Source organism: Uloborus diversus, chromosome 1, assembly GCF_026930045.1.
Source record: "Uloborus diversus isolate 005 chromosome 1, Udiv.v.3.1, whole genome shotgun sequence".
Classification (NCBI taxonomy): domain Eukaryota; kingdom Metazoa; phylum Arthropoda; class Arachnida; order Araneae; family Uloboridae; genus Uloborus; species Uloborus diversus.
The window spans coordinates 138,549,050-138,575,669 of record NC_072731.1 but is presented as its reverse complement, the minus strand read 5'-3'; the positions used below and the strand labels follow the sequence as shown (position 1 = coordinate 138,575,669).

General features: G+C 36.3%; 1 protein-coding gene across 1 annotated transcript in view; it reads right to left on the bottom strand.

Annotated features, from left to right (window-relative positions):
* LOC129232402 (uncharacterized) overlaps positions 1 to 26,620 on the bottom strand; it is a gene marked incomplete in the record, with an annotated part of 141,006 nt that overhangs the window by 16,102 nt on the left and 98,284 nt on the right. The window contains 1 exon segment of the mRNA XM_054866550.1: positions 15,137 to 15,235. Within this exon segment, the coding sequence (XP_054722525.1) occupies positions 15,137 to 15,235 (99 nt within the window).

Below are 26,620 nucleotides of genomic sequence, written 5' to 3'. Positions count from 1 at the left end.
AATAGTCACACCAGTATAGTTATAAGTGTTTGAAAGTAAAAATCATGTATGAATTGAAAATTGAAACAAAACTTTATCAAGAAGGGAAGAAGGAATGATTTTAAAATAAAATAGAGTGAAAAAAAAAGACCAAAGATCATTAAGGTTATTTAAGGTCACCAAAGCACGAGATCAGTTCAAGAAAAGTTTTTTTTTTACTCCGGGCCCCATATAGCTTGCATTTCAAGCAAATAAAAATACTAGGCTGAAAATTGAAAATTTTATTATGGAAAATTTAAATGTAAATGGTTTTGAAGGAGAACACTGTTGAAGGGTGTTTCATATTTTTTATCAATAAAATAAATAAAAGAAGATTGTGGGACGTAGCCAAAAGGGGGGAGAGAGGGATCCAAAAGTTTATATCTTCCTTTTTAGTCACCAAAACTTCTTAGCTTTTTAAAGAATTTCTGGGAAAAACTCATGAACCCCATTCCTTAGTTTAACATCATTAAAGACAGGCTACAACAGCGTATTTGGGATTTCAGCTTCGAAAAACTTCGAGGAGAGTATTTCCGCCGCAATCGACCTAGAAACGTCCCCACCCCATCATTAAAGAGCGTCATAAATCAGTGTCGAAAAAATTTCGGAGGTCCCTTAAGCATGTCCTTCTCATAATATCATCGAAGATCGTCTAAAATTACCTTTTTCCGGTTTCAATCTCAAAAAAAAAAAAAAAAAAAGAAGAAAGAAAAGAAAAGAGGAAAACCCCCAAACTCCCATTTTTTCCATAACATCATGACAGAAGATTTTTTGACCTATTCCCAAAAATTAAATTAAAACCTCACATTTAAATCTAAACACCACACCAAACAATTTTTGTAACTGGCCATTGTCCTTTCCCTATCGATCTACTTCGTTTCTCACTTTCAGATTCTGTATCATATAAAAGTCCATGTCATGGTGTCATGGACTCACAGGTACACCAGACCTTTATATCTTCCACTGTCCACTAACCTCATCTCTTTCCGCATTAAATATTACCTCTCTAATTTCTCTTTCTGAAGTTCCGATGGTTTATCGGGTGAAAGCCCTCAATCCTCTCTTCTTAGTAACACTAAGAAATATCGTTTATAACTCCGTTTTCGAATATAAAGCATCGAAAAATTTCAAAGAAAGTCCCCCGCTCCCTCCCCCTTCGTCATGATAAGTAAAGCAAGTCAGAAATCTGGTTTCAAATGCTTCAATTTCGAAAAAATTCCAAGGAGAGCCTCGCCATAATTCCTCCTCCTAAAATCATCGAAGGTCGGTAAAAGTTTCGGTTTTGGAACTTAACTTTTGAATAACTGTCTATGTCCTAGTTTTTATTTAAAAAAAATATAAAAAGCTTACAATTACCTTTCTAAGATTTCAATTTCAAAAAAAAAAATGTTGGAAGAGGACCACCCTCGAGCCTCTGCTCTCCCTAACATCACCAGAGATCATCTAAAATTGCGTTTTTAGGAATACAATTTGAAAAAAAATTTCGGGAGACCCCAGGACCTTGTATTTTTGGCTCAATGTTAAACTCACAATTAGGTTTCTAATGCTAATATTTAATAACGACCATATCCAAGAAAATCAATCTACTCCCTATCTCTCTCTGTATTGATACATGTGTTTGAAAAAATTAAGGGATCGCACACAGATTACGGAAATAATCAATACAGCACCGCACTTAGAAATACTTAAAAATGCTTAACAGACAATTAAAAATACTTAAATAGATTATTACAATCACTTTTTTTTGTTTTTTACAAACAAAGGTTTAGCTTATCTTGTATCAGTTGTGCACCATTAAAACACAGAACCATCTGTTAAATTTTGTTTTAAAGAAAGTTTAATTTTTTTGAATAGTTTCCTCATATTTAAGTGATATTGTTTCCCAATCATTTTTGTAAAAATTAGTATCTATAGAAGCTATGGGGCCGCGATATCCCTTTATGCCAGGGCCGATTTCTATAATCAATCCGCCACTGCTCATTGGACATGTTCAAAAGGACCGTCAACATGGTATGTGAAGGAAATGGCATGGAAGAAAAGCTGCTGAATGTGGTGGCAGAACTTTTAGTCATACTTCAGGACAAGTTTAAGCACTATTTCAAGAATGCTAACATAGAACAGTATGACTGGATTCACGATCCATTCTCTTCATCTGCGAATGCATCAGTCAAAGACCTTTCTTCTGCGCGAGAGGAATTTATGGACCTCAAGAGCGACCGTGCTCTTAAACGGGTTCAGCGAAGCGTCTCTGGACGAATTTTGGTTGCTGGTTAAGAATGAGTATCCCACCATCTTTTGTCTTGCTATTGATGTGCTGCTACAATTTTCAACTACATATCTTTGCGAACTCTGCTTCTTAGCCCTCACACTTATTAAAAAACAGCAAGAGATCACCTCTAAAGAGCCTGGTTGAAGAACTTCGTGTAGCTTTTTCCAGCATAGAGCCGAACATCAAACGTCTTTGCTCCTCAAGGTAGGCTCAAGTGTTGTATCATTAGTGTCAAACGGAAGTTATAGGTGCTTGGTTTTAATTTCTTGCTTCCTTCTTTCTTGAAACATTATTTGATAAATCGTTTAACTGCACTGTGCACTTGAATGACATGTTTGACCAGTGGCGGATCCAACCGATTGTTTTGAGAGGGGCCATCCGAAATTTTTGAACAAACTTCTCAGGGCCGAATTTAGCGCCATGCCACAAATTTAAAATCTGCCGTCCCCCCCCCTCCCCTAAAAGAAGTAAAATATTCTTGACTCAAAAAAAAAAAACGTAAAAAAGTGTTCCCCAGATTCAAACTGTCAAACTTATAAAGAAATGATTGCGTTTCACATTCTGAGGCGCCCCGATGAAATGATCACAGTGATCTCCCCAAAAAATTTTTATCCGACAAATTTTGCTGACGATTCGGCAAATACCATGGCTGAAAAGCATTTGACTTTCATAAGATGTGTGAAAGTAATCATTATTAAATTACAAGAAAAAATTGTCTCTGGAAAATGAAAGAATGCTAATATTTTACTTTCAAGAATAACAATTTAATTCAAAAAATGTGTTTTATAATAGCAAATTTGCCGCCCCTGGAAAGTTTGCCGCCTTATTCAGCTGTCTACTCTGCTTATTGAGAAATTGGGCCCTGATAACTCCCCAGAAATTTTATTAAAATGAAGTTTTAAAAACTCAATTTCCGGGTATCGAGACATTAGGTGAGGGGGTGGATTTAGGAATCTCCCTCGAAAATGTTTCGAAATTTAAATTTCCGAGTAATTTTTGAAAATTAGGTAACTAAAAACGCATTTTGTCTATTTTTGATGATGTACGGAGAAAGGTCAAAATACTTTTTGAAAATGAAGCTTAGAAACCAAAATGTTCTGTCATTATACATTGAGCAGTTAGAAGAGGAGGGGTGCACTTCTAACTCTTCAGCTGTCCAGCCTAAAAATGCAACTTTAGGTAATGTTTGCTTACATTAAAAGAAGTGTGAAGGTGCTTAGAATCCTTCCTTCCTGGAAATATTTTGCCTTTGAGGCTCTAAAAATTCGATTTTTAACTATATTTATGCATATTTTAGAAAGGGATGGAAGATTCGTGAGCTCCTCCAAAAAACCTCCTTTTAAAGCTATCACCACGATATAAAATAGGGAGGGAGGGGGTCCTATCAAAACTCGTTTGTAATTGAAGTCCCCAAAAAATTCATTTAAGTTGCTTTTAAGCAAGTTAAGGGATAAGGACTGGATAAGCTAGTTTTCGTTGACATTTTTTCCAAATAAAAGGCTTAAAATGCAATTTTTTGCTACATATCAAGGCATTTGTGAAAACGCATGGGAAAAGGGGGTTCTCCTCATAGTGTCAAAATTAAAGCCGTAGAAACGAAAATTTAGGCTCTCTTTTGTCTTGTGAACAATAGGTAACCTCTGAGAACCGCAGCATTTAGAGATCGTCGAAGTGTATGCAGTTGGAATCAAGAAATTATGTAGAAGACTAGCAAAAATACCCGGCGTTGCCTGGGTCAGAAATAAATGTAAGAAACAATCGCTACTTCCTTTCGTTTTCTGTTTTAACTGAAAGAACTCAAAACATATCACTTTGACGTGATTAAAAATCGAGCTTCTTCCTTACCCATTAAAGTAAAATAGCAGTAAGTATAAAGAACGAACGAATATTTATTTAGAAACGAAAGCACGAATTTAAGCATATAAAAATTTGAAGAATTTTCAAAATATGAACTAACAAAAACAAAGATCACTGAAAAAACCGTGCGCTTTATTTAATTAAATAGTACACACTCAAAAGAAAAAAAAAGCTATCTACTATGTTTCTTTAAGGATGCAAAAAGTAGAGTTTCCAAATGTTTAAACGACTTTAAACTCATGTCTACTCCGGAGAAGCCTTGATAAAAAAATTTCATTATGATTACTTTTATTATTGCTGTTGTTAGGCAACGAATTTTTGTAACAATGGGTTTTATATTCTCAACTTCAAAGCTCGAATATGCTACCTTGCGGTGATTACCAATACTAAAGAAAAAGGTAAAACATTCCATTCCACGAGTTTTCTTTGGGGTAAATTCCCGGCTTCAAGCAGTTTGTGGTGTAATGTAATTTCAGAAGAATTAAAAAAGAAAGCTTCGCACAAACACGATGAAAAAGTACTGTCATTCACTAAACGTCAAAGCAAGTTATAAGTTATGGCATTTGTTTGTTTCACCTTTTTTCATCCGCCATTAGACAGTGGCTGCTGCGCCCCCTATAATTTATTGGAGTTGCAACTTTAATTATTTACTGGGGAAATGATATGAAATTTACTGATTTCCACCATAACTTTTTACAACTAAGTTTTTAAGGAATAAATTACAGCCTAAGTTGCTCCCTCATAATGTATCTATCTATGGTGAAAAAATGGTTAAAATCCCCCCAGTAGTTTTAAAGCTTACCCCGGACATCCGGACAGAGATTAGCCCTTTATGTATAAAGATGAGGATGCAATTCCTAAGAAAGCAATGTCATGCTTGCTCCAGAGTGGCCTTGATTCAAAATTTACATAATGATTACTTTTAATATTGCTGTTGTTAGGCAACGAATTTTTGAAACAATTGGTTTAATCTTTAATCATTTGATGTGGAAATTACATGACGTCTACTGTTTTCGATCACGACCTTCTTAAACTAAGTTTTTTAGTGATAAATTATAGCCTAAGTTGTTCCCCGATTATGTAGCTATCTATGGTGAAAAAATGGTTAAAATCCCTCCAGTAGTTTTGAAGTTTACCCCGGACATCCGGACAGAGATTAGCCCTTTATGTATAAAGATGGAGAAAAATTTTGGAAACAAAAGTTTTGTTTTGAGGATAGGGATAAAATTTTTCTCCCAATTAAGGTTTTGTTATCTTCTCATAATATTTTTTTTCTTTTTTTTTCCTTAAAAAAATTCCTACAATCACAAGGCTTTGGGAGGGGCCATGGCCCCCCTCTAGATCCGCCCGTGTTTGACAGAAATGCTCTTAAACATATGAAGCATAATTTTCTGTTAAGTCTGATGTAGATAGTTTTGTTGTTCGTTATCAACCTCAATTCATTCGAAATATTTCTACTTTCTAAATAAATTTAAATACACTACGTTAGTTATATTTGTTTTATTGATATGAAAAATCCCCCCCCCCCCGTCTTTTTACCTGTGAATGATAAAAACCTTTCTACACTCTAAGACAAAAAACAAGTTGCACCATGAAGGAAGTCTTAGAATACAATGACATTTGGAAGGTATGTTAAGTGTATATGGAAGAGTAAATGATTAGAAAATGAGAACGATATAAGCAAAATTTATTGAACAACATACACAAAATGGGTAACATTCAGTATGGGGTATGGCCGCCATTATTCCGCATACAACATGCTAATCGTCTTGGTAACCAATCGTACAGGTTCTTAATGAAGTCCTGTGGTAGTCTATCCCATGCTGCTTTAACTTTGTTACGGAGTTCCGGCAGATTTCGAGGTACGGGTGGAGTGTTGACATCTCGTCCCATGGCATCCCACACATTCTCGATTGGGGACAGGTCTGGTGAATATGCCGGCCACTCCATGCTGTCTAGGCCTTGAAGACAAGCTCTAGAGACGGCAGCAATATGGGGTCGAGCGTTGTCTTTTTGGAATAGCGGCCGAACACGGGTGCTCAGGAATGGCAAAGCAACTGGCTGCAGGATCTTTTGAACGTAACGTTGGCCGGTCAAAGTACCGTTAATGAACACTAGAGGTGATTTTGCATCATATGCAATTGCGCCCCACACCATGACACCAGGTCTCGTGGACGTATGACGCTGTACAATAAACCGTAAATCTTGGCGCTGACCACGTTGCCTCCACACGCGTATTCTATTGTCGTCTCCACCACGACAGAAGCGGGACTCGTCAGTGCAGACTACGCGATACCATTCGACGCTCCATGTCCGTCTTGTACGGCACCATTCCAATCTTTTCCGACGATGCAATGCTGTTAATGGCAGTCGTAGTAACGGTCTACGTGAGCGCAGTCCCACGTCGTGCAGCCGTCGGCAAATGGTGCGACCACTTATTGGCTGATTGATGGAAGGTCCTACAGCCCATTGGATGTCTGCAACTGTGCTGGTTGGATCGTTACGAGCTTGCCTTACGAGCCTCCGGTCCTCCCTCGGTACGGTTTGTCTCGGCCTCCCTGAGCCTGGTTGACGCTGATATGTGCCTTGTTGAGTCCACTGCCGCCAAATGCGTGCAACAGTAACATCAGTGTAACCAACGTGCTGTGCTATCCGTCGAAATGACCATCCAGCTTCTCGGAGGCCAATTATGCGACCCCTTTCGAACACTCCTGGTTGCGTAAATTGCTTGCGAACTTTATTTTGAGGCATAATCCAATGTTAAACGACGTAACTAACAAATCAGATTGAGTTTAATTAAAATTGTTGCTCTACTGGACGCCCTTATATAGCTGGTCTTGCGCTGTGCTTAGGGCCACCCTGCGCGCGTTGCATGCGCAACCCTAACCTGGAAATTTAATCATTTGCATATCTTAGGCAGAAGAACCATCCCACCAAATTTCATTCACATCGGTCCACACCTTCCTGGTGCAACTTTTTTTTTTGTCTTAGAGTGTATATTACCATTGCGAAATTAAGTTCAGTGTGCCCCGTTGATCTAGAAATTTTTTAAGTGTGCCGCAAAGTAAAAAAGGTTGAGAAGCACTGCAATAGATAACGTTTGAAAAAAAAAATCTCTAATTTTATGAATGGTGTTAGTTTTAAACAACTCGGAAGTATAACTATAGTTTAATTTAGAATTAGAGGGGGGGGGGAGGAGGGGAAAGTGTTCTCGGAAATAAAAAAAAATAGTCGTAAAAAAATCGAGTTCAAAATAATCATAAACATTGAGCAAAAAAACCTTTTTAAAACTAACCCAGCTTAAACCCAGTTTGTTTTGACGTGCAGTGGCGGATTTAAAATATCGAAAATGTCGCAATTGCGCGAGAGACCCCATAACTGTAACCCAATGTTGGAGTTTCAAAAATGCTTAAGATAAATGTTTTACAACTTCTGTGACAGAAAAAGAGGTCCCCAACATGTATTTCGACGTGCCCCAAACTTGTAACTGCGATACAGAAAAAACTGCATTACTGTGATTCATATTACAAATATCAAAAAATTAAAAATTACCGTCATTTCAACGAGAATCTAACAAAATGTCACAAAAACTGGTTTTGCATCTTCATATTTGTTTACAAGTTCATCTCCAATTCGGCAATATATCACCAAATGACAATGGCACCCACATAGGCAGGGCCTGATTACCGCACAGGCCTACTAGGCCTGGGCCTGGGGCCCCCTCTTCCTAAAGGGCCCCAAATTACTTATAGAATTATGCATAGCATTACAACTGTACAAAAAATACACACAATTTTAAAATAATAACCTTCAGGGGGCCTCCAAATTATTGTGGGCCTTGGGCCTCACTTTTAGTTAGTTGGGCCTTGCACGTAGGGGGGCTCCAGCTTCTCCTCAGAAATTAGAACTTCCTTGCTTTTAGTACTTTTTTCTTTGAAAAAATGTAAAAACATTTCTTCCCCAGCCTTTAGTGAATAAGTTATTAAAAATGTCAAATTTTAATGACTCTCATCTGTCCTGAAATCCATTTTCATGGGGAAAATATCCTGCTAAACCATGGTTAAAATATCTGAGCCCCCCCCCTCCCCTCCCTTACAAATTTGTATATGGGCGCCCATGCCAAATGATCGTCAGTCTAAGACGCTATATTAGGTTTGCATTGAAATAAGTAATTAATAGCCACAAAAAAAAAAAAAAAAAAAAAAGAGTAAATAGGTCTTTTAGAGCATCCGATTGAAAACAAAAAGGGAAGTGCACAACTGGAACCAGAGTCTGTTGCTGGTCCTCATTTTTGTATTTGTATATTCTTAACTAGTGGCACCCGTACGGCTTTCCCCGTAGAAGAAAATTAAACGATCTTTGGTTCGCCCGTATATTTACAAATAATGTATGATGAATTTCTCGCCAATTGGCTTGCCCATGTTACCGTTCCACGTTGTGTTAACTTGATAATTTACTCGCCCATCTTATGATCATTTTGCTCGGGAAAATGTTCTTAAAATTGGAATAGAAAAAGAACAAAATCGACTTTTCGAAAAATCGCTTCGAGGTGCACACCCCTATGCTACAAACTAATTATGTGCCAAATTTCATGAAAATCGGCCGAACGGTCTAGACGTTATGCGCGTCACAGAGATCCTGACAGACAGCGAGACTTTCAGCTTTATTATTAGTAAAGAAGACTTAATGGCACAAACTATCAAAAGATTAAATTTTATTCAATAAGAAGAAAGTTGATGAAAGTTGTACAAAACAAAACTAAGTTATGTGTGTAGCATCATGGTTCAATTTTCAATTAGCCACATAAGGATTCAGCTTTAACAACATTTTGTTCTTACAGTGAGGGAAGTCCGATCAATAAATGAACACATCTCAGTGAATAAACAATTTGTAATTAAAATAAAAAATAATAGTTTTTTTTTAATTTGACAACAGTCAATTTCTTTAATAGTGACAAATAACAAAAGAAAGAAAAAGAATTAATGAAAGACAACAATTTTGAAAAAGTGAAGAGAAAAAAAGTTAACCAGAAATCAAAGGAAACAAAAGAGGAGTAATTAATGGAAAATATAAACTAAAAGATGAGTATGAAACAAACACAGAATATGAAGAGGCTTAGACGAAACTTCTGTTTGAAACAAAACCCCCATACATTTATGCCTCTGATTTATTTTAAAGAACGTGAAGTGCAGTATATTATGTAAATAAATAATACATTATGGAAGATTTTGTATGGATGCATAGAAAATTCATAACTCTTTAAAAAATTAATTAAAAATATTTACAATTTAAAATTCCCAATCGTGAACTCTATTAAGCTGTTCCCACTTAACTTCAATCCACACTTTCAGTCATATTTAAAAACTGATTTGCAGGAAAAAAAAAAAAAAACCTTAACTTTTCAAGGAACATAAGCTTCGTGGTAGAGAATATGGACGTTTTTTATACATAAAACCATTAGATGGTGAAGTAAATAACATGTTTGTCACGTTTTGTGTCAATTGGTTTAGTAGATTTGGTGTAAATGAATGAGATATGTGTGTATATGGTCTATTCTATATGCAAAGCCACGCACAGGGCTGTCACTGAGTTCTGCTTCTAAAAATAGTAGCTTTTGTAGCTTGAAATATGAAAAATAGTCGCTGGATGCAGAAATAGTTTCTAAAATAGTGTACCTTAAAAAAATCCTTTTTATCATATTAATAATTAATTTCAGTAAATAGACATATTTTGGCTGCATGGTATGCAAGCGGGATCACTCACAACAGGTGGCAAATTTTCTAAAAATCTTCCCTCAACAACCCTTGAAAAAAAAAGAAAAAAACTTTTACAAACATTTTACAGACCTTTTAAAACGAGGGCCAAAGAAACGAGTACCGACACATTCTGGTATGTTTCTAATTTACAATCAGACAATTTTTTATTGTTTAATAGTAAATTCGCGACACTGTCGATCACGAGAAAATTAGCACTTGCCCCCCGCCCCCCCCCCAAAAAAAAAGTAAGGCGAAAAGAAATTGAAAATAAATATTTTATTGACATTCATTCAGAATGCAAACAACAGAAAACAAAAGTAGCGCTAGCAAAACATACGTTTTTAAAAAATCGCGATCGCAAAAAACTAACCCTTTACAAAAATAACGATCGCAAAAACGAGACATTTTTGTGAAAAACATACACTCACACATCCCACATTTTGATCATGAATTTGTTTGTATTATATTTCACTTTCCAATTTTTTAAAACGTTCATTTTCAAAACATAACTTATCGGCAAATTTCTAAAAGAGAAAGCGTTTCCTATTTTTTTTCTCGGAAAGTAGAAGATAACATAACTAATCGGCAAATTTCGAAAAGAGAAAGCAGTTTCAACGTATTTTAGTCACAATTTTTTGCAATTGATCGTGCCACCGCTATTTTTTGAAATTTTATTTCATCTAATATTAAATTCTGAAACATTTGATTAATTAATGGCATGACTTACATTTAATCTCCAATAAAAACGTAAACTCGGATTATAGAATAGAAACATGAAGAGTGCGATGTTTTCAATGCAAGTATGTACTTTTTCTTTTGTGATGTTTTCAAAATAAAACTAATGTATTGAAAAACAATACTAAAATAAAGAATCCGATATCTCAAGAAGATGAAAAAAATAATAACTAATTACAAACTACACATTTGTATTCAATAGTTTTTTTTTTTTTTTTTTGAAATTTGGGGAAATAAAATAATTGTCTTCTCAAAGCTACAGTAGGATGTCTAAGTGTTACTCCTGGGTTGTCCATAGAGGATTAATAAATCTAAGTCTTCTAAAATGTCTTATACCCCACGAAGCACTTCCCCCCCCCCACCCAGAACTTGAAATAGTCCGAGCTGCTGAAGCATGATTTGGTGAAGTTAAACATTGCAAGGCAAACGACCATTCCAATGAGAAATCCGAGTTTTTTTTTTGTTTTTTTTTTCTCATCTAAAATGAATACGTAATGCCAAGATATCTCCACCAAGCATCAAGATGGCTTTTGCTCATTATTTCATCCTGAAGCACGAAACAAATCCAGCACGCGTTCCTATCAGATTACTGAAGAAAAAGAAGAAGGAACAGAAATACCGAGTGTGTCCTGAGAGAGCTCATTTGAATTGAAAATAAAGCAACTCAATAAGGGCAAATTAAAATTAGTCCAGTCAAAGAGTGCTCAAAACAGTGCATGGAATATGCGATAATCTTTGACTTTAGAATATTGTTAGGGGTAGTTAGTAAGAAAACATACTAAAAGTCCCCGACCCTAGGGGGTGAGCTAAAGGTGGGGGGGAGGGGGGGGAGACAATTTTGAGTTTTTCGAGAAAATGTCGGAAACGGTGGAAAAAATGCGTTTAAAATAAAAATTCAAGCTAAATAAACTTCCTACGAAACTGTTTCTACACACATTTCTCAAATTTCCAGCAATTTTCCGGATATATATTATGAAAAATCGATGATTTTTGGAAAAATTCTCTCTTTTTGTCAAACATTAGCTCCTAGTGCCTCCCAGGATCAGTATTTATAAAAATTGTCAATAACAAAGTTGTAGAGCTTAAAATTTCCTTCACCTTGATATGCTATTTCGTTATATTTTATTCAACCAATCATAAGTTACAGAATTTCAAACACGCACTTTCATGGCAAAAAGTAAAACGCTTTCCAATCACACATTTCAAACTGACTCGAAAGGATCGCGCACTTCCTCTTTGCTCAACGAATTCGACAATCCTGATGAACAATAAAGAAGTATTTGTGGATTTTACTACAACACAAATGATGTTTAAGGCGGGGGGGGGGGGGGGGGGGGGGGTCGTGAAATTGTGACAAGGGGGAAGGAAAGAGTAAGAAGTGTGACATCAAGCATTCTTCAATATGAATATGTTTATGAAAAGTAGCTTGTAAAACGAACTTTGTGACGGGGGGGGGGGGGTTAAAATGTTGAAAAAAAGTGTGACATTATTTATGGACAGCCCTTTACCAAAGAATCGGACGGAGATTTGCAGAACTACGTATATGCAGTATAAATTGGTGGACTGAAGACGAGCAAAAAGTCAGCACAATACATACTGTTTAAGGAAATTGATAACAACATTGATTTAATTTAATTTGAATTTGTTGTTACTGAGGATACCTAGTCTACGAAACAAGGGCAAAAAGAGACGACTGTATAAACCATATAGACATCAATGTCAGTTAGAAAATTGAAACGACAGTCAAACAATAAGGTTTGTGTCCAACTTTCATAATAACAGTCAGCTGACAAATCCGCTAATGATGAAGCTGTTGAAAAACGTGACAAATACGCTCCGAGCTTTAGGTGAAGTTGATATTGCGAAGACGACTATCATCAGATGGCAAAATTCTTCGGTAGCGCGTAGGGAAAAAAAAATATATTGATCAAATATGTAATACATCGTAATACTCTTCAAAATAGTCTTCTCCTACGTCTATAAATGCATCTTTTCCAACGTGTTTTCCATGCATCGTAGAAACTCGCTTTTGGGAATGCTGATAAGCGCACCTTGTCGTAGTGTTTTGAATGTTACCCAGGGTTTCCAGTCTTCAGTCCAGATCATGGGCGCCCATATAAGTGGGGGGGTGGGGGCAAGTGGAGGTTCAAGCCCCCTTAGAAATTAGAACTTCCTTGCTTTTAGTACTTTTTTCTTTGCAAAAATGTAAAAACATTTCTTCTCCAGCCATTAATGAATAAGTTATTAAAAATGTCAAATTTTAATAACTCTAGTCTGTACTAAATCAGTTTCCATGGGAAAATATCCTGCTAAACCGTGGGGGAAATGTCTGAGCCCCCTCCCCCTTTAAGTTTTGCATATGGGTACCCATGGTCCAGATGCTTTCCTTTCAGCTTTATTTTCACTCTTAGGAACAAGGAGTTTCCCGGAGGCATCGTTAAAACACCGATCCGTGTCAGATAGGAGTTGACAACGAAGGACAAGATTTTTGGCACAAGTTTCGTGTAAAGCTTACGCATGGCCAAGTCTTCTATCTGTAACAATTCCACAAACGTCTGTTTTCAGAAAAGTTAATTGTTCTGGCATCATATGAACACTAATTCGGCGGTCTTTGTCCAGCAAATCTCTCACACGAGTGCCATTATCGTCCGTTCGCGATGTTGATGAACGACCAGAACGAGCCTCATTGGCCACTTTCTCCCGGGCTTCCTTGAACCACTTTTTGACCTGCGAGTACGATAAGCAATCATCCTTGAAGGCCTGAGTGAACAAATCAAATATTTCTTTCTCTATCTTTTGGAGTTAGACGCAAAATTTTATTGCATAGCCGTTGCTCCAAGGTTCTATCCATGCTAAACACCACGACAAGGCTCTGCGCTGAGGTTCACTAAAAATGATATTCCACCGCTCTGAGAGCTCGTAAGCAACTGAAGCAAGCGTTTCTGGAAAGCTAAGAATCCCCCTTTCCACTTCCAACCTTAGGGTAGGAATTAGTAACTGGTCCATTCATTGGCTTAGGAAAAGCTGAGGCAAAGATCCTGAGTCAAGTGAGACATAAACGACGAACGGTTGACACGCTTTGAGCGATAAACTAGTAAAATAACCCCTGATTTCTTTCAATACTCGGCTTTAAAATCTATCATGTGACTTAAGATCTTTGCTTCAAGAATGAAAAGCTTCTCTCTCTCCATTTAACCCTTCTCAATGCTTCCAACCCACGGATTCCTACCTCTATGTTCAAACCGGTCGCGTAGGTGTGCGCGGTACAGTCGCAAAAAAATGAGGCTCATTACTTTTGGGATAAACCCTGTACCCTGTTTTCGGTTTGGTAATACGAAATACAATACTACTATCGTATTATCAAAACTGTCGATGACACAATCAGTTTTTTAACTACCGATTGATAATCGTTTTTACTAGTCATAGCACAATTGAAATCTATACCGTCGTGTGTGTTTAACATAAAATTAAAAATACTTTATATCAGACTGTGCGATGTCTTACAGCTGAAGAAATACTTAAGTTATAGAAGTGAGTTTCTAAATTATTACTTTTTTCTTTAAAGGAAATCAGCGTTATAAATCAGTAAAAAATCATGCTAGTCCCTCGGACCAACCAACGTGAATATGTACTGGTCCTCAAACAACACCACTGGTCCGCTTTAATTTAAACACTAAATATGTTTGTGTAAAAATTACTTACTCTTTATGACGATTACATTTATTAAGTTTTATCTCATTGATAAAACACTTAACTGCAAAATTACTTTACTGCGAATAAAGTTCAAAATGGTAAACATAATATTAAATAACAACGTGTGAATGTGAACACTTATGATTAAATAACAATGCAAAACAGAGAAGCAACAAAGTATAAAACATTTTTCTTCTGATGAGGATTTTTTTAATATACTTAAATGTTTCAAAATTTAAAATTTTTAATAGGCAATTGGCAATAAACATTTAAATCTGCAATCTTAAACTGCCAAGTATACAGTAGGAAAACCAATTTAATTAAACAACACTTAAAATAGGCTACCTAAAATTTGTGAACTTAATTTGACCACTTTTACTTTGTTACAGGACGTTATTTTTCCTCCAAGTGTGAGTAAAATGTAAATGTGTGATTTAAAATTATATAAAACTTTTGAAAATAAAAATAACTGTAAAAGAAGTCAACCAACGGTTTGACTAATAAATAGCTAAACATTGGCTAGGCTTTTGGATTTTTTCTAGCAAAGTGTGATCAAAAATAGCCAACAGTTGGTGGTCCCATGGACCCCTAATTATTTTTTTTATGGTGGTCCGAGGCAGGTTTCATTGGACTGGGACCAGTGGACCAGTAGTAATTTCTAACGCTGGAACTCATAATGAAAGCACTGACAAAAAATAATAAATTAATTAATTCGGAATGTATTGTGGCAGCAAACACTTAATTTAAATGTCCTCTTCGAAAGAATTAGTATTGAGTTACTGAGCGTTCAGTTTATAATCGTACTTACCTCTTCATTTTCTTTTCTCATTTTTTCGAGTTCTTGCTGCCAAAACTCCGTGTCTTCTAAAACTTGCCGTTTCGATTTTTGTCTGAGATCTGACAAAGCCTACGAAGAAGAAGGAACATTAAAAGTTTACTCCCATGCTGTGTATTACGATTTAGAGTGAAACCTCGATTTTGCATTGCTCAAGGGACTGGGTTTTCAAAACGTAAAATACGGGAAATACATAGAAAGCAAAAATCAAATAGAAAAAAAACTAAAGGTTGCTAAGATAACTCTTTTAAAAGGTATATATCTATATTTTACGAAAAGATCATTATTATACATCCTGTTTGCGAAAATTGCCACACCATGAAGGATGCATCATAGTTGAATGAAATTTAATACACAGTTCAGTGGTAATGGTACAAATAAATGATTACATTTTCAAACTAAATACACAATAAAGAGAGATAGAAATTAATATTTTGTGAGGCCACCACGCGCCGCAATAAGAGCTGCTACATGACTCGGCATGGAGTGAAACAAAGTTTGAATATCTGCCTGCGGAAGAGTATTCCATATTGTTTGTATGCGCAACCAAAGTTCGTCTGTCGAAGCAACAGGACGGTGATCTCTAGCGAGACGCCGCCCAACGAAATCCCACATATGTTCAATCGGAGACATATCCGGGGAACATGCAGGCCAAGGAAGAAGCTATACCTGCTCCGAATCAAGGTAGGATTTGACAGCCCTAGCGACATGTGGACGGGCATTATCCCGTTGGAGTACATCCCCTGGCAATCCTTGCAGGAAAGGAATAGCTTGGGGTTGTAAAATTTCACTTATGTATCGGATAATGTTCAAATTGCCCACAATTCGTAGCAATTGTGATCGTCCATGATATGCTACGGCTCCCCAGAACATAACTCCGGGTGTTCGTCCACTATGGCGTTCAATAATGCACTCCGGAATGTGCCGTTCACCGGCATAGCGCCTGACACGAATTCGGTCATTATGGTGCCACAAATTGAAGCGGGATTCGTCAGAAAAGACGACCTGCTGCCAATCAGCACGCCAGCTCCTATGCACATTGGCCCATTGTAGCCGAAAGCGGCGATGGTTTTGCGTGAGAGGAATCCTGTATAAAGGAATCCTTGCGCGCAGCCCACGCAGCAGCAGACGTCTCGAATTGATGAAGCACACAATGAAACACTCGTAGCTGTTGACCACTGTGCTGCCAATTGTCTAGAAGAAGCTGTGCGGTCCGTCAGCGCCATACGTACCAGGTGTCTGTCATCGCGAGCTGACATCACATTTCGGGGTCCACTTCCGGATTTCCGAGCTGTCCGACCCTCGTCCGTCTGCTGCTTCCAAACACGCATGATTGTGCTGCTGTTACGCTGCACACGAGCGGCTACTGCACGGTAAGACAATCCATGACGACGATTCTGCCCCGTTCAAACTCCGAATTGTGCTCAAATTTCGCTTTCTTTCGTCGAAGAGGCATACTAAAGATTTAGTTAACGTTTACTCTAGCATATAACCACCGATAATCATATACGCCTCGCTACAGCCGCCTATTTATATTCGGTTCGATCCGCCATTCAGAGGGCGCTGCTCAGCATACACATGCGCTACCGGTCTGCAGTTCATATCATGCCCTACTTTACATTTCCTGCAATTTCCAGCTTACTCGTGTAAGTCCTTCGTGGTGTTGCAATTTTTCACAAACAGGTTTGTATATACATACTATTTTAGATCACTTTAACACATTTGTTTGCGAATTCGGGTGTGCAGGTTGAAAATAGTCGGTAATAGAGGATTGTTTTTTTAGTCATTGAGTTGAAAGTAAATGCAGCGCCTTCCAGGATTGAAATACTTTGCAAGTTTTTTCATAGGTCTTAATGAGAAAGAAAAAAAAAATCTCGCTATTTGTAAGCTATTTAAAGTAATATTGAAAGGAGGGACGGGATGTGCTTCCGCTTCTTATTCATCTTCATTGAAGGACGAAAAGTCCATAAGATCGACTACAAACGGAGCAGTAGCATTTCTGTTTTCATAGACTAACTTCAACAGCGTGGATTACAGTGTTGCCAGATTGGGGGAAATTTCCCCATTTTGGGGAAATCTGGTGATCTCTGGGGAAATTTTGGGGAAATGAGTTTTTAGGGGAATTCTTTGGGGAAATTTTTTTTTTCTTGGGGGAAAACCTGGAGAAAGAAAAAAATTCGGGGAAAAAAGAATTTTTTTCGTATTGAGATTCACGACAAGAAGTAGTAGTTACATTGTTTGTATCAAACAGCTTTGGTTTAGCTTTGATCAACTTTATGGAATTCGCATTTCGCATTATGTGGAATATTATGCTACGGAATTCGCATTAATGTTCTGCGTGAGTAACTAGTTGATACGTGAAACAGGTAAAAATAAGTGTGATGTTCTTGGATAAATATATATAAAAATCATAGTTTAAATATACTTACAGAAGCAGAGTAGTAAATGCAATTAGAAAAAAACATTTGGCTATTTCTTATCTTTCTGTCAGACGCTTGTTTTTATGACTAGTGGCACCCGCACGGCTTTGCCTGCAGTAGAAAATTAAAAGGTGTTTTGGTTCCCCTGTATGTTTACAAATAATGCATGATGAATTTCTCGCCAATTGGCTTGCCCACGTTACGGTTCCACGTTATGATAGCTTGGTAATTTACTCGTCCATCTTATGATAATTTTGCTCAGAAAAATGATCTTGAAATTGGAATAGAAAAAGAACAAAATCGAATTTTCGAAAAATCGCTTAGAGGTGCACACCCTTATGCTACGAACTAATTTTGTGCGAAATTTCATGAAAATCGGCGTAACGGTCTAGTCGCTTTGCGCGTCACAGAGATCCTAACAGACAGGGAGACTTTCAGCTTTATTATTAGTAAAGCAGATAAAGAAAGAAAAAGATAAAGACAAAAAAAAATGAAAATGGGAAGAAAAAAAAAGTTGGGGTTATTTTACAATAAAATTTGGCTATTTGGGGAAAAAAAAAATTTTCAGGAGACAATTTTTTTTTTTTAACTTCCCTGGGAAACCGTAAAATGAGGGAAATTTATAAATAACTAAGTTTTCATCCGGGTTGACTTACCATTATCACTATCAGTGTACAGGAAAACTGAAACCTGATAAAAATTAATGTTAAAGGCGGGAAAAACGTAGATTCGGGAAACGTAAAATGGAGGTTTCACTGTATTTACAAGGACAGGTTTTTGGTAAAAAAAGGGATAAATTGCGAGATTTACGCGAGAAACTGTTTGTAACAACCACGGGCGATTCAGAAAGCCTAGGAGAGGGGGATTTTATTTTTTATTTTTAAACTAATAAAAAGAGATATTACCATCATTATTATTTGAAGCTATCTCAAAGTGACAGGGGACAGAGGGGACAAATCTGTGCCCAATTGTGCAGACAGAAAGAAGTCCGGAGGGTGATAGGTTGAGTTTTGGGAGGGGGGCTCATACAACCTCCCCCCTACTTTATGGCACCCATAAATCTGCCTAGGATTTTGACCAGGTAAATGTTTTCACCAGGAAAATGTTTCTATGATTTAGCATAAAATGTTTTTCGGGTTGAATGGTTAGATATTTTAGCTATTTTATTATACTTCTTTTTCTCACTTTCAACATTACGGTGCACATAGGAAAGCGCTTGCACGTTGTCAGTGTTAGCTGTAAAGTATTCCAACTGTTATTTCATGGCAATATAAACATAGTTAAATAATTCAAATATGCCTAATAACATAGGTAGAAAATGGGGGCATATTATCACTTTCAAAATTCTATCAAATAACAAAACTCTCAATTCTGAGGAAAACCTTGAAGAAAATATTGTAATTTAGTGTAAAAAGCAGTAATTAATGTTAATACTATTGTAAATAATTGTTTTAATACATATTTATAGATCGCTTTAAAATAGCAAAATCCAAAAATAGAATGGTCAAACATTTTGTTTTGTTCAGATGCGACGACTTTTCCTTTCGTATGTAAAAAATTTTTAATGCATATTTCTAGTGAATATTTTAGATATTTTTAGTGTATATTTGCATGCATATTTTAATGATTTTTGGTGCAAGTAATTCAACCTCAAGTAATCCCCTCACGCTCGTCCAAAAATGAGCAATGACTCTGAAATGTGAATTTATTATTTTTTTCTAAATAAGATAAGATTGAAGATAATTCACAATCAAAGCATTCTATTATATCAGTCATTTGCCTGCAAGTAGGTCGAAAAAAGAGATCCGTTTTTGCTGAGTTGAATGAAGAATGTTTCTCTTGAAAGGGATACCACAAGTGGGAGGCTCGAATTTCTAAAGCTCATTACTTAATCAACATTCTAAACTCATGTCCATAAACGGCTTTAAGGTTTATTACTAAAATACTGGTGGCTGAAGAATATTCGGTATTGGCTGAATATTGGGCTTCGGACAATTCACTATTTGTAACATCCCTATCTTGAATTGAGGGGGGGGGGGAGATCATCTCAAAAATTTCTTTCAAAGACCAAATAAAATTACTGCCAAGAATGCCAACTGCCTGGCGTGCCTTCGTTGTTGGGAACGAGACTGGTTCTTGCACTTGTTTATGGTTCTCTCATATATTAAGATAATTTTAATTCAGGAAAGACAGTTTTATGGAGAGCATTTCTTTGTATTTCAGCTGATAACATCCATCCTTTTTGTGATAACAAAATAGCAGTGAGCACTGTTAACAGTTACATGAAACTTTTAGCTGGTACATATATCGAATTGATTCGACATTCTACTAAACTAATGTTTCATAAATTGTGAAAGAGAATTTTTTTACAAGGAACCTACACCATGCACCTTTATATACCTCGAGATAATTTCAACAGTCTCATACTAATAGTTTTAGGGTTTTGGGTTTTTCTACGACGTGCGGTGTCCGACAAAACTCACGGACGACTAAAATAATACCTTGGACACTAGCTCTTTTAAAACGGAGAGCGCAAAAAAAAAAAAAAAAAAAAAAAAAACAATTATCGATTTTTTAATCTAGCAAATTTTTACTAGTTATATGTTGTCTTAAAAATTTCCAGGAAAAGAACATTTTACAAGTAAAGTCACATTGACGCTTGTAAAACTTTAGTTGCAAAGATTTGCTATTGGTTGATTTTAAAAACTACCAAAAACAAAAACAAAAACAAAAAAAAAATGTTTTGTGTCTTTCCTGATCGAAGACCGTCTATTGCCAGACGGCAGTTGATAGCTGCCTCAAGAGATTGAGGCAAAATTAACAGCAAAATTACTGGTATAATCAAATGAATGTTCCATAAGAGCTGTGGAAAGTGTCCCCCCCCCTTTTCCAAAAAAGGAGGGGGGGGGGTACAAAATGTTCTATAAAAAGACACGTGTCAGTGGTCAGAAAAGGTTCTCAAATGCGTTCCCAAAAGCATCAAAAAAGTGTGCCGAACCAAACAAGCAGTTGAAAAATGTGCTTCAAAATGTTTTTAAAAAAGGGAAAGGTTTTCTTGTTTTCAAAAAGTGTTCGAAAATTTACAATGCAAAACTAAATACGAAGGTGTCAGATTCTGAACCTGGTATTTGACTCCAGCAATCAAAAACTGAACCTAATAAAGTGAAATTGTGACAGCTAAAACCATTAATTCGATGTTCCCATTAATTCGATGTTCAATTTTTAATTATAAATGTTTTGTTACCAATTGATTTTTTTCTAATCACTTTGATTTTTCTACTTCGGAATATGTAAATAAATTTACACATTGTATTGTAATGGATCCGGCGAGACTTCCAACTTTCTTGAAATGAAGACACAGTTCTTGAGAACACACAGGAAATTTATTTACACTATGTACAGAAAAGATCGTCAACAACTGCTAAATTAATCACCAGCAATTAAGCAAATATCACACAACACCGTAAACTCAACTGCTACACACGTATTTACTTCCAAATACGAAAAACAACACAGCGAAATGCCTCGCAATAAACCGAGCTAATACACTCTCAGTACAAATTCTCAATCGAAACTAACTTTTTATCACGCGGGACGCTTTTATAAACATCGAACAGTTTCCACAACATTCGAAATGCTTCTCGAAATTCGTAGACCGTTATCTTATTTTATCAATGAAAAAAAATAGGGGGTTCGTATACTTCAGCCGAATGTAAAGGGGTTGTATATTCATTACAAGAAACTATTTACACGTTACTACAATAATTACTATTTACAGAATTCGTAACAGTATATTACCTACCAACTGTTTTTTTAATAGTAATGCTCCTCTATAATGACTAATGGTTAATCTAATTAAGTTCAATTAACTACAAACGACAAGTATCTATACTCTATAATGGCAGGGGCCGCCCTATTGGTCTATGAAAGGGGTTTGCTGACTATATAGTTTGGGAAGCTCTGCTCTATATCATATTTTCTCCACTAGCTGAGGTATTGTGGCAATGCAGTAAGGATCGTCGATTTCATTGTTTTCTCCATTTTCACAACTTTCCACTTGCACTAGTGCAGTAGAAATGTAATTTATTGGACCACGTGACCTTTATCAACCATCTTCTGTCCAATTATTGCACTCTTTTGTAAACTGGAGACGTCTGCTTTTGTTCAAGGTACACAGTACAGACTTTTGAACAGGTCATCGACTTCTATAGCCTATACGGTGTAAAGCAATCAGTTTGTTTCAAGACCTTCGTAGTTGTTCTTCGATTAATTTTCGCCGCAATTTGAAATACTGTTGTTGTTTTGTTAGACTAGACAACCCTGGCAACTCTCCTTTCAGTTCATTTAGCAGCCAGTGACTACCATAAATATGACATAAAGACCCGAAATTTCGCTCGGTAGTCCATTCTCTGTAAAATTAGTAAATAACAACTGCTGTTCTCGAACTACAACACATCGTTTTTTTATTTATTTTTTTTTATTTTTTTTTTCAGCCATTTTATTTTAGCTCAAGAAATGATTGTCTGAATGTGTCAAGGCAAACTTTTTTTTAAGAGACGTACCGAGTACTTCTCAAGAGCAGCCGTTTTGCTGAAGCGTAGAGAGCCTTTAATCATCTGCCGTTTCAAACAAAACAGTGCACGTGATTCTTTAGGTGTCTTGCATCCCCTCCTCCCTCCTCTATGCAGCTATCTCACCCTCGACCGAAGGCCTCGCCTCGACGCTCCAGCGGCAAAAACGGATAGTTATAAAACCGATCTGCGGGTAAGTGTCTTATAATTTGGACACCCAGTGCATATATAGCGAGAGAGAAAGAGGGAGAGAATACTGAAAGATGATTCACTAAAGCATTACAAAACATTCAAACGTGCAAGCCTTAGAGCAGGAATTAGTAAATGGAGGGAGCAAGTTCAATTATTGTCTTAGCAAAAGCTTGGGCAAAAACCCCTAATCACGTGACTCAGTAAAACGACGAATGGTCGATACGTTTTGCGTAAACCTAGCGAAAGAAACCCGATTTCTTCCAATACTTTGCTTTACAATTTATCACGTGACTTGGTGTCTTTGTTTCACGAATGAAAGCCTTCACTCCCTCCATTTCTTCTCTTCTTAATGGTACGAACTAATCCAGTTGGGATGTGTAGCACATCCGTGGCTAATATATTATATCAATTCATTATGTCTTATTTATTGATTTGAGATTTTTAAAAAAAGTAAAAAATTGAAAAAAATAAATAAATAAAAACAAAAACCTCTTTAAAGGATAATCAACTAATCAACGCGTTTTCAATTTTGTTTGTGAACTAAGGACAACTAAGAGGATTACTAAGAACATGGAGATCTATACTACTATTCCAATAAGTTCGAAATTCATCACGTGTGTGTCGGTGGTTCTTCTTAATACATAATTGGAACTCGGTACTCGGCTACTCGACCAAAGTGCTCTCGGTACGTCTCATTCCTTACTCTTTTTTTTTTAGGAAAGCAGTCTGAAGTTTACATTATCCGTTATACAGGGTGCGGAGAAAGTTCCCACAATTTTATTAGATATTTCAATAGGCTGTAACTAACACATAATTCAACAAATCAACAAGTTAAAGCAATAAAAACTCTTTATTGAAACAATACTAATAACATTAAACAAAAAAATTATAACAATTATTCAAAATTGGCTCCTTGGGCTTCTATACATTTACGGAGTCGCAGTCTGAAATTGCCGACGATGCTCGAGCACACATCCACCGTTATCTCATTCCAGGCACGCCTCAGAGCCGTTTTGAGCACGTCGACCGTGGCGTATCGTTTTCCCGAGATTTTTTCCTCCGATTGACCACACCGAATAATCTATCGGATTGAGATTCGGTGTGTTAGGGGACCAAACATCCGTGCCCCAAAACCCTGCGACAGCGGATCTTCTGCACATTCGCTGAAGTCGTTGCAGTGGTTGGACGACCACTCCGTGGGTGGTCGGCAGTCCCTCCAGTCTCCTTGCAGCGTTTCACAGCGTCATAGACTTTTACTCTTGAATCCAGTCGTTCGAATAATATCGATTGTTTTCATTCCCTTCTTGTGTAATCCAACGAGAGTAACACGCACATTTTCACGATTCATAGCTCACGAACTCGATGAACTAACAGAGAACAAACGATGAAACCTCAAATACTTTTAATGCCAATAAACAATATGTGCCAAATAAATCGCCAACATGCGATTTTAACGCTAAAAAAATGTTTTAAACAAAATTGTGAGAACTTTCTCCGCACCCTGTATACAACTTTAAAAAAATACCTAAGAATAATGTTAAAGTATAGAGTCTTTAATAATTGAAACGCATTTTACGTAAATGTCCACTGATTGTTAATAATAGAACAAGAACATTTGTAAAAGTCGCATATTAGGGATATTTGATCCCTTCGTTTAGAAGGAAACATGATTCCAGGGATCAAGTTTATATATTAATAGGCAAGCCGTTTTCTTTCGGTACCGATTTCTCCTCTGTTTGTGAACCGATTTCCTTCATTCTTTTTTTTGTTCGGTAGCTATTGCCGAGTTTTAGTGTCATCAATAAAATTTTTTGAAATCAGGCGCTAATTAACGGAAATATTAAATAAAAACGCATTTTCGTCCGCGAACGGATGATCCAATTTTTTCGAATTTGATATGGTTGAAAAGGTCTTTAAAAAACACTCCTAACGAAAAAATTGTCAGGCCGCCCAAGGTCCAATAACCTAAATCCAATAGAAAAAGTTATAAGCGTTTTTTAGTTAGCGAAACTCAAAAATTTTATCTCTTTTCCATTGTTGAAATTCATTGTTGGAAGCGTGAAACATTAAGTTTTAATTCATTTTTTAAACTGCTTTTCTACATGAAAAATGCATTTTAATGCTTCAAGCTTGATTATGGTTGGAAAGCTCGTAAAAAATGCTTTAAAACACGTTTTACCCGGTTTTACTATGCGAAAATCGAAACCCGCTCTGTTGGCTAGAAACAATTAAAAGTTAGTGAAACTTCATTTTTATTTGCTTTTTCACGCGACATAGTTAGCGTGAAGAAATTGCTGGATGATATTGTGATGTTGCCAATTCTCGCTCGAGCATAAATAAATGAAATACTTGCATTTGTTTTTATTATTGAGGCTTTTTGGGTAACTAAGTGCATTTAAAATATTTTCATTTTGATTATGTTTTTGCGATTTTAATATTTAAATAAATTATTTTACGGAGTGAGGGACGGCTTTCAGCTCCAGTTCCCAATAATACCTGCATTTGCTATCACCACAAACAGATTTCAAGGTGAAACTTTGATAAAATTGGCGTATTATTACGATGTCCAGTGCTTTCGTATGGACAATTATATGTTGCCGTGAGTAGAGTTCATTCATTTCACTGTTCGAAATTTTATATTTAACGGCATGATCATGCCTACTTTAAAAAAAAAAAAAAAATATTGTTTGTGTAAAAGTTTTACGTATTAAGGGGGTTTTGCGGCATCATTTCATTCAGAAAGACTTCCATAATTGTGAAATTGGCGAACTTTATCCATTTTGGCACTAATACCAGGACGAGAAATATTTTCCTTTTGCATTCATAAAAAAACGAGTACAGAAATGTCTATTTGCAAGGAACTGACTACGAATGAAGTCCCTCTTTAAGGTTTGGTTCATTAAATTGTAACCGTTCGTGACAAAGCGGAGGAAATAAATGACAAGAGGAATATACAATGGGGAGAATGTGACATCAAGCTTTTTTTTTTGGTAAGAACGTTTATGAAAAACAGTCTGATATGCGGCAAAGGGAAGAATGGTTATGGTGAAGTGTGAAACTTTGCGACAAAGGGGAGAGAGATCAAAAATTTTGAAAAGTGTATTTCTCAGTTTTCTCGTTAGTAACAGTTTCTGACACGGGAGAGGAAAGACATGACAAGAGGAGCATACAATGGGGAGAATGTGACAACAAGCCTTTTTTTTTTTTAATTAGGAACGTTTATGAAAAACAGCGTGAAGTGTGACAAAGGAAAGAGAGGGTATAGTGAAGTGCAAAACATTGTGACAAGGGGGGGGGGGAGAGGGTCGAAAATGTTGAAAAGTGTGACATCAGTTATGCACCGCCCTTAACCATAAACAAATCACAAAGTCGACCGTTTTTAAAAATTGTACTATTATTACGACGCCCAGTGTTTTTGAATGGACAGTTATATGTTGACACGAGTAGAGTTCGTTCATTTGATACTTGGAAATTTATGTTTCTAATGACAAAGAAGTAACTTTACTCAATAATAGTAGACGTTTTAAAAGTAACATTGTTCACTCAGAAATTTTACGTATCAATTGAGTTTTGATGCTCCATTTCATATGGGAAGATTTCGAAAATTGGATAATTGGTGATTTTTATCCATTGAAGTCAATTTTTTTGTTTCCAACACCAGAGCGAAAAATGTTTTTCCTTTGCATACGTAAACAAAGGGTAGGGAAATATTTATTTGAATAGGGTTAACACAAAGCAACTTGATATCCAAAATAAAATTATTCAAGCCAGCACTTAGTCGACCACACCAATTTCTCAATGGGGTTGTTTCCTTCAATCAAAAGTACTACTTTTAGTCACTGAAATAGATAGAATAGGAAAAACAGAATGTTGAGCCAGAAAAATCTTTTATTTTCTCAGCAGTTTTTTTTTTTTTTTTTACTTTTTTGATTGAATGTCCGATTTTGGAAATGAAGAGTGGTCTTTATGAAGTTATAAGTGATGTACTTTGGCGCGTGACTCCATTGCCGTACTAAATATTTACGGTTTGCTCTCAATCGTGTTTTCGGGTTATGATAATTTGCGTTGTGCGCTAATGGCATCAATGAGTGGCATTTCATCGCTTTTGATGCCAAAAAATAATTTCAATCTGCGCACCGATTAAAATAGTAGTTAAAAATATTAAATTTTTTCAAATCATTTAAAAAATGGTTAAAACCTTTGTTTTTAAGCAACCTCTTTCAGTAAAAAATACTTTGAAAATTTCGGGAACGACCTCATTACCGAAATATCCT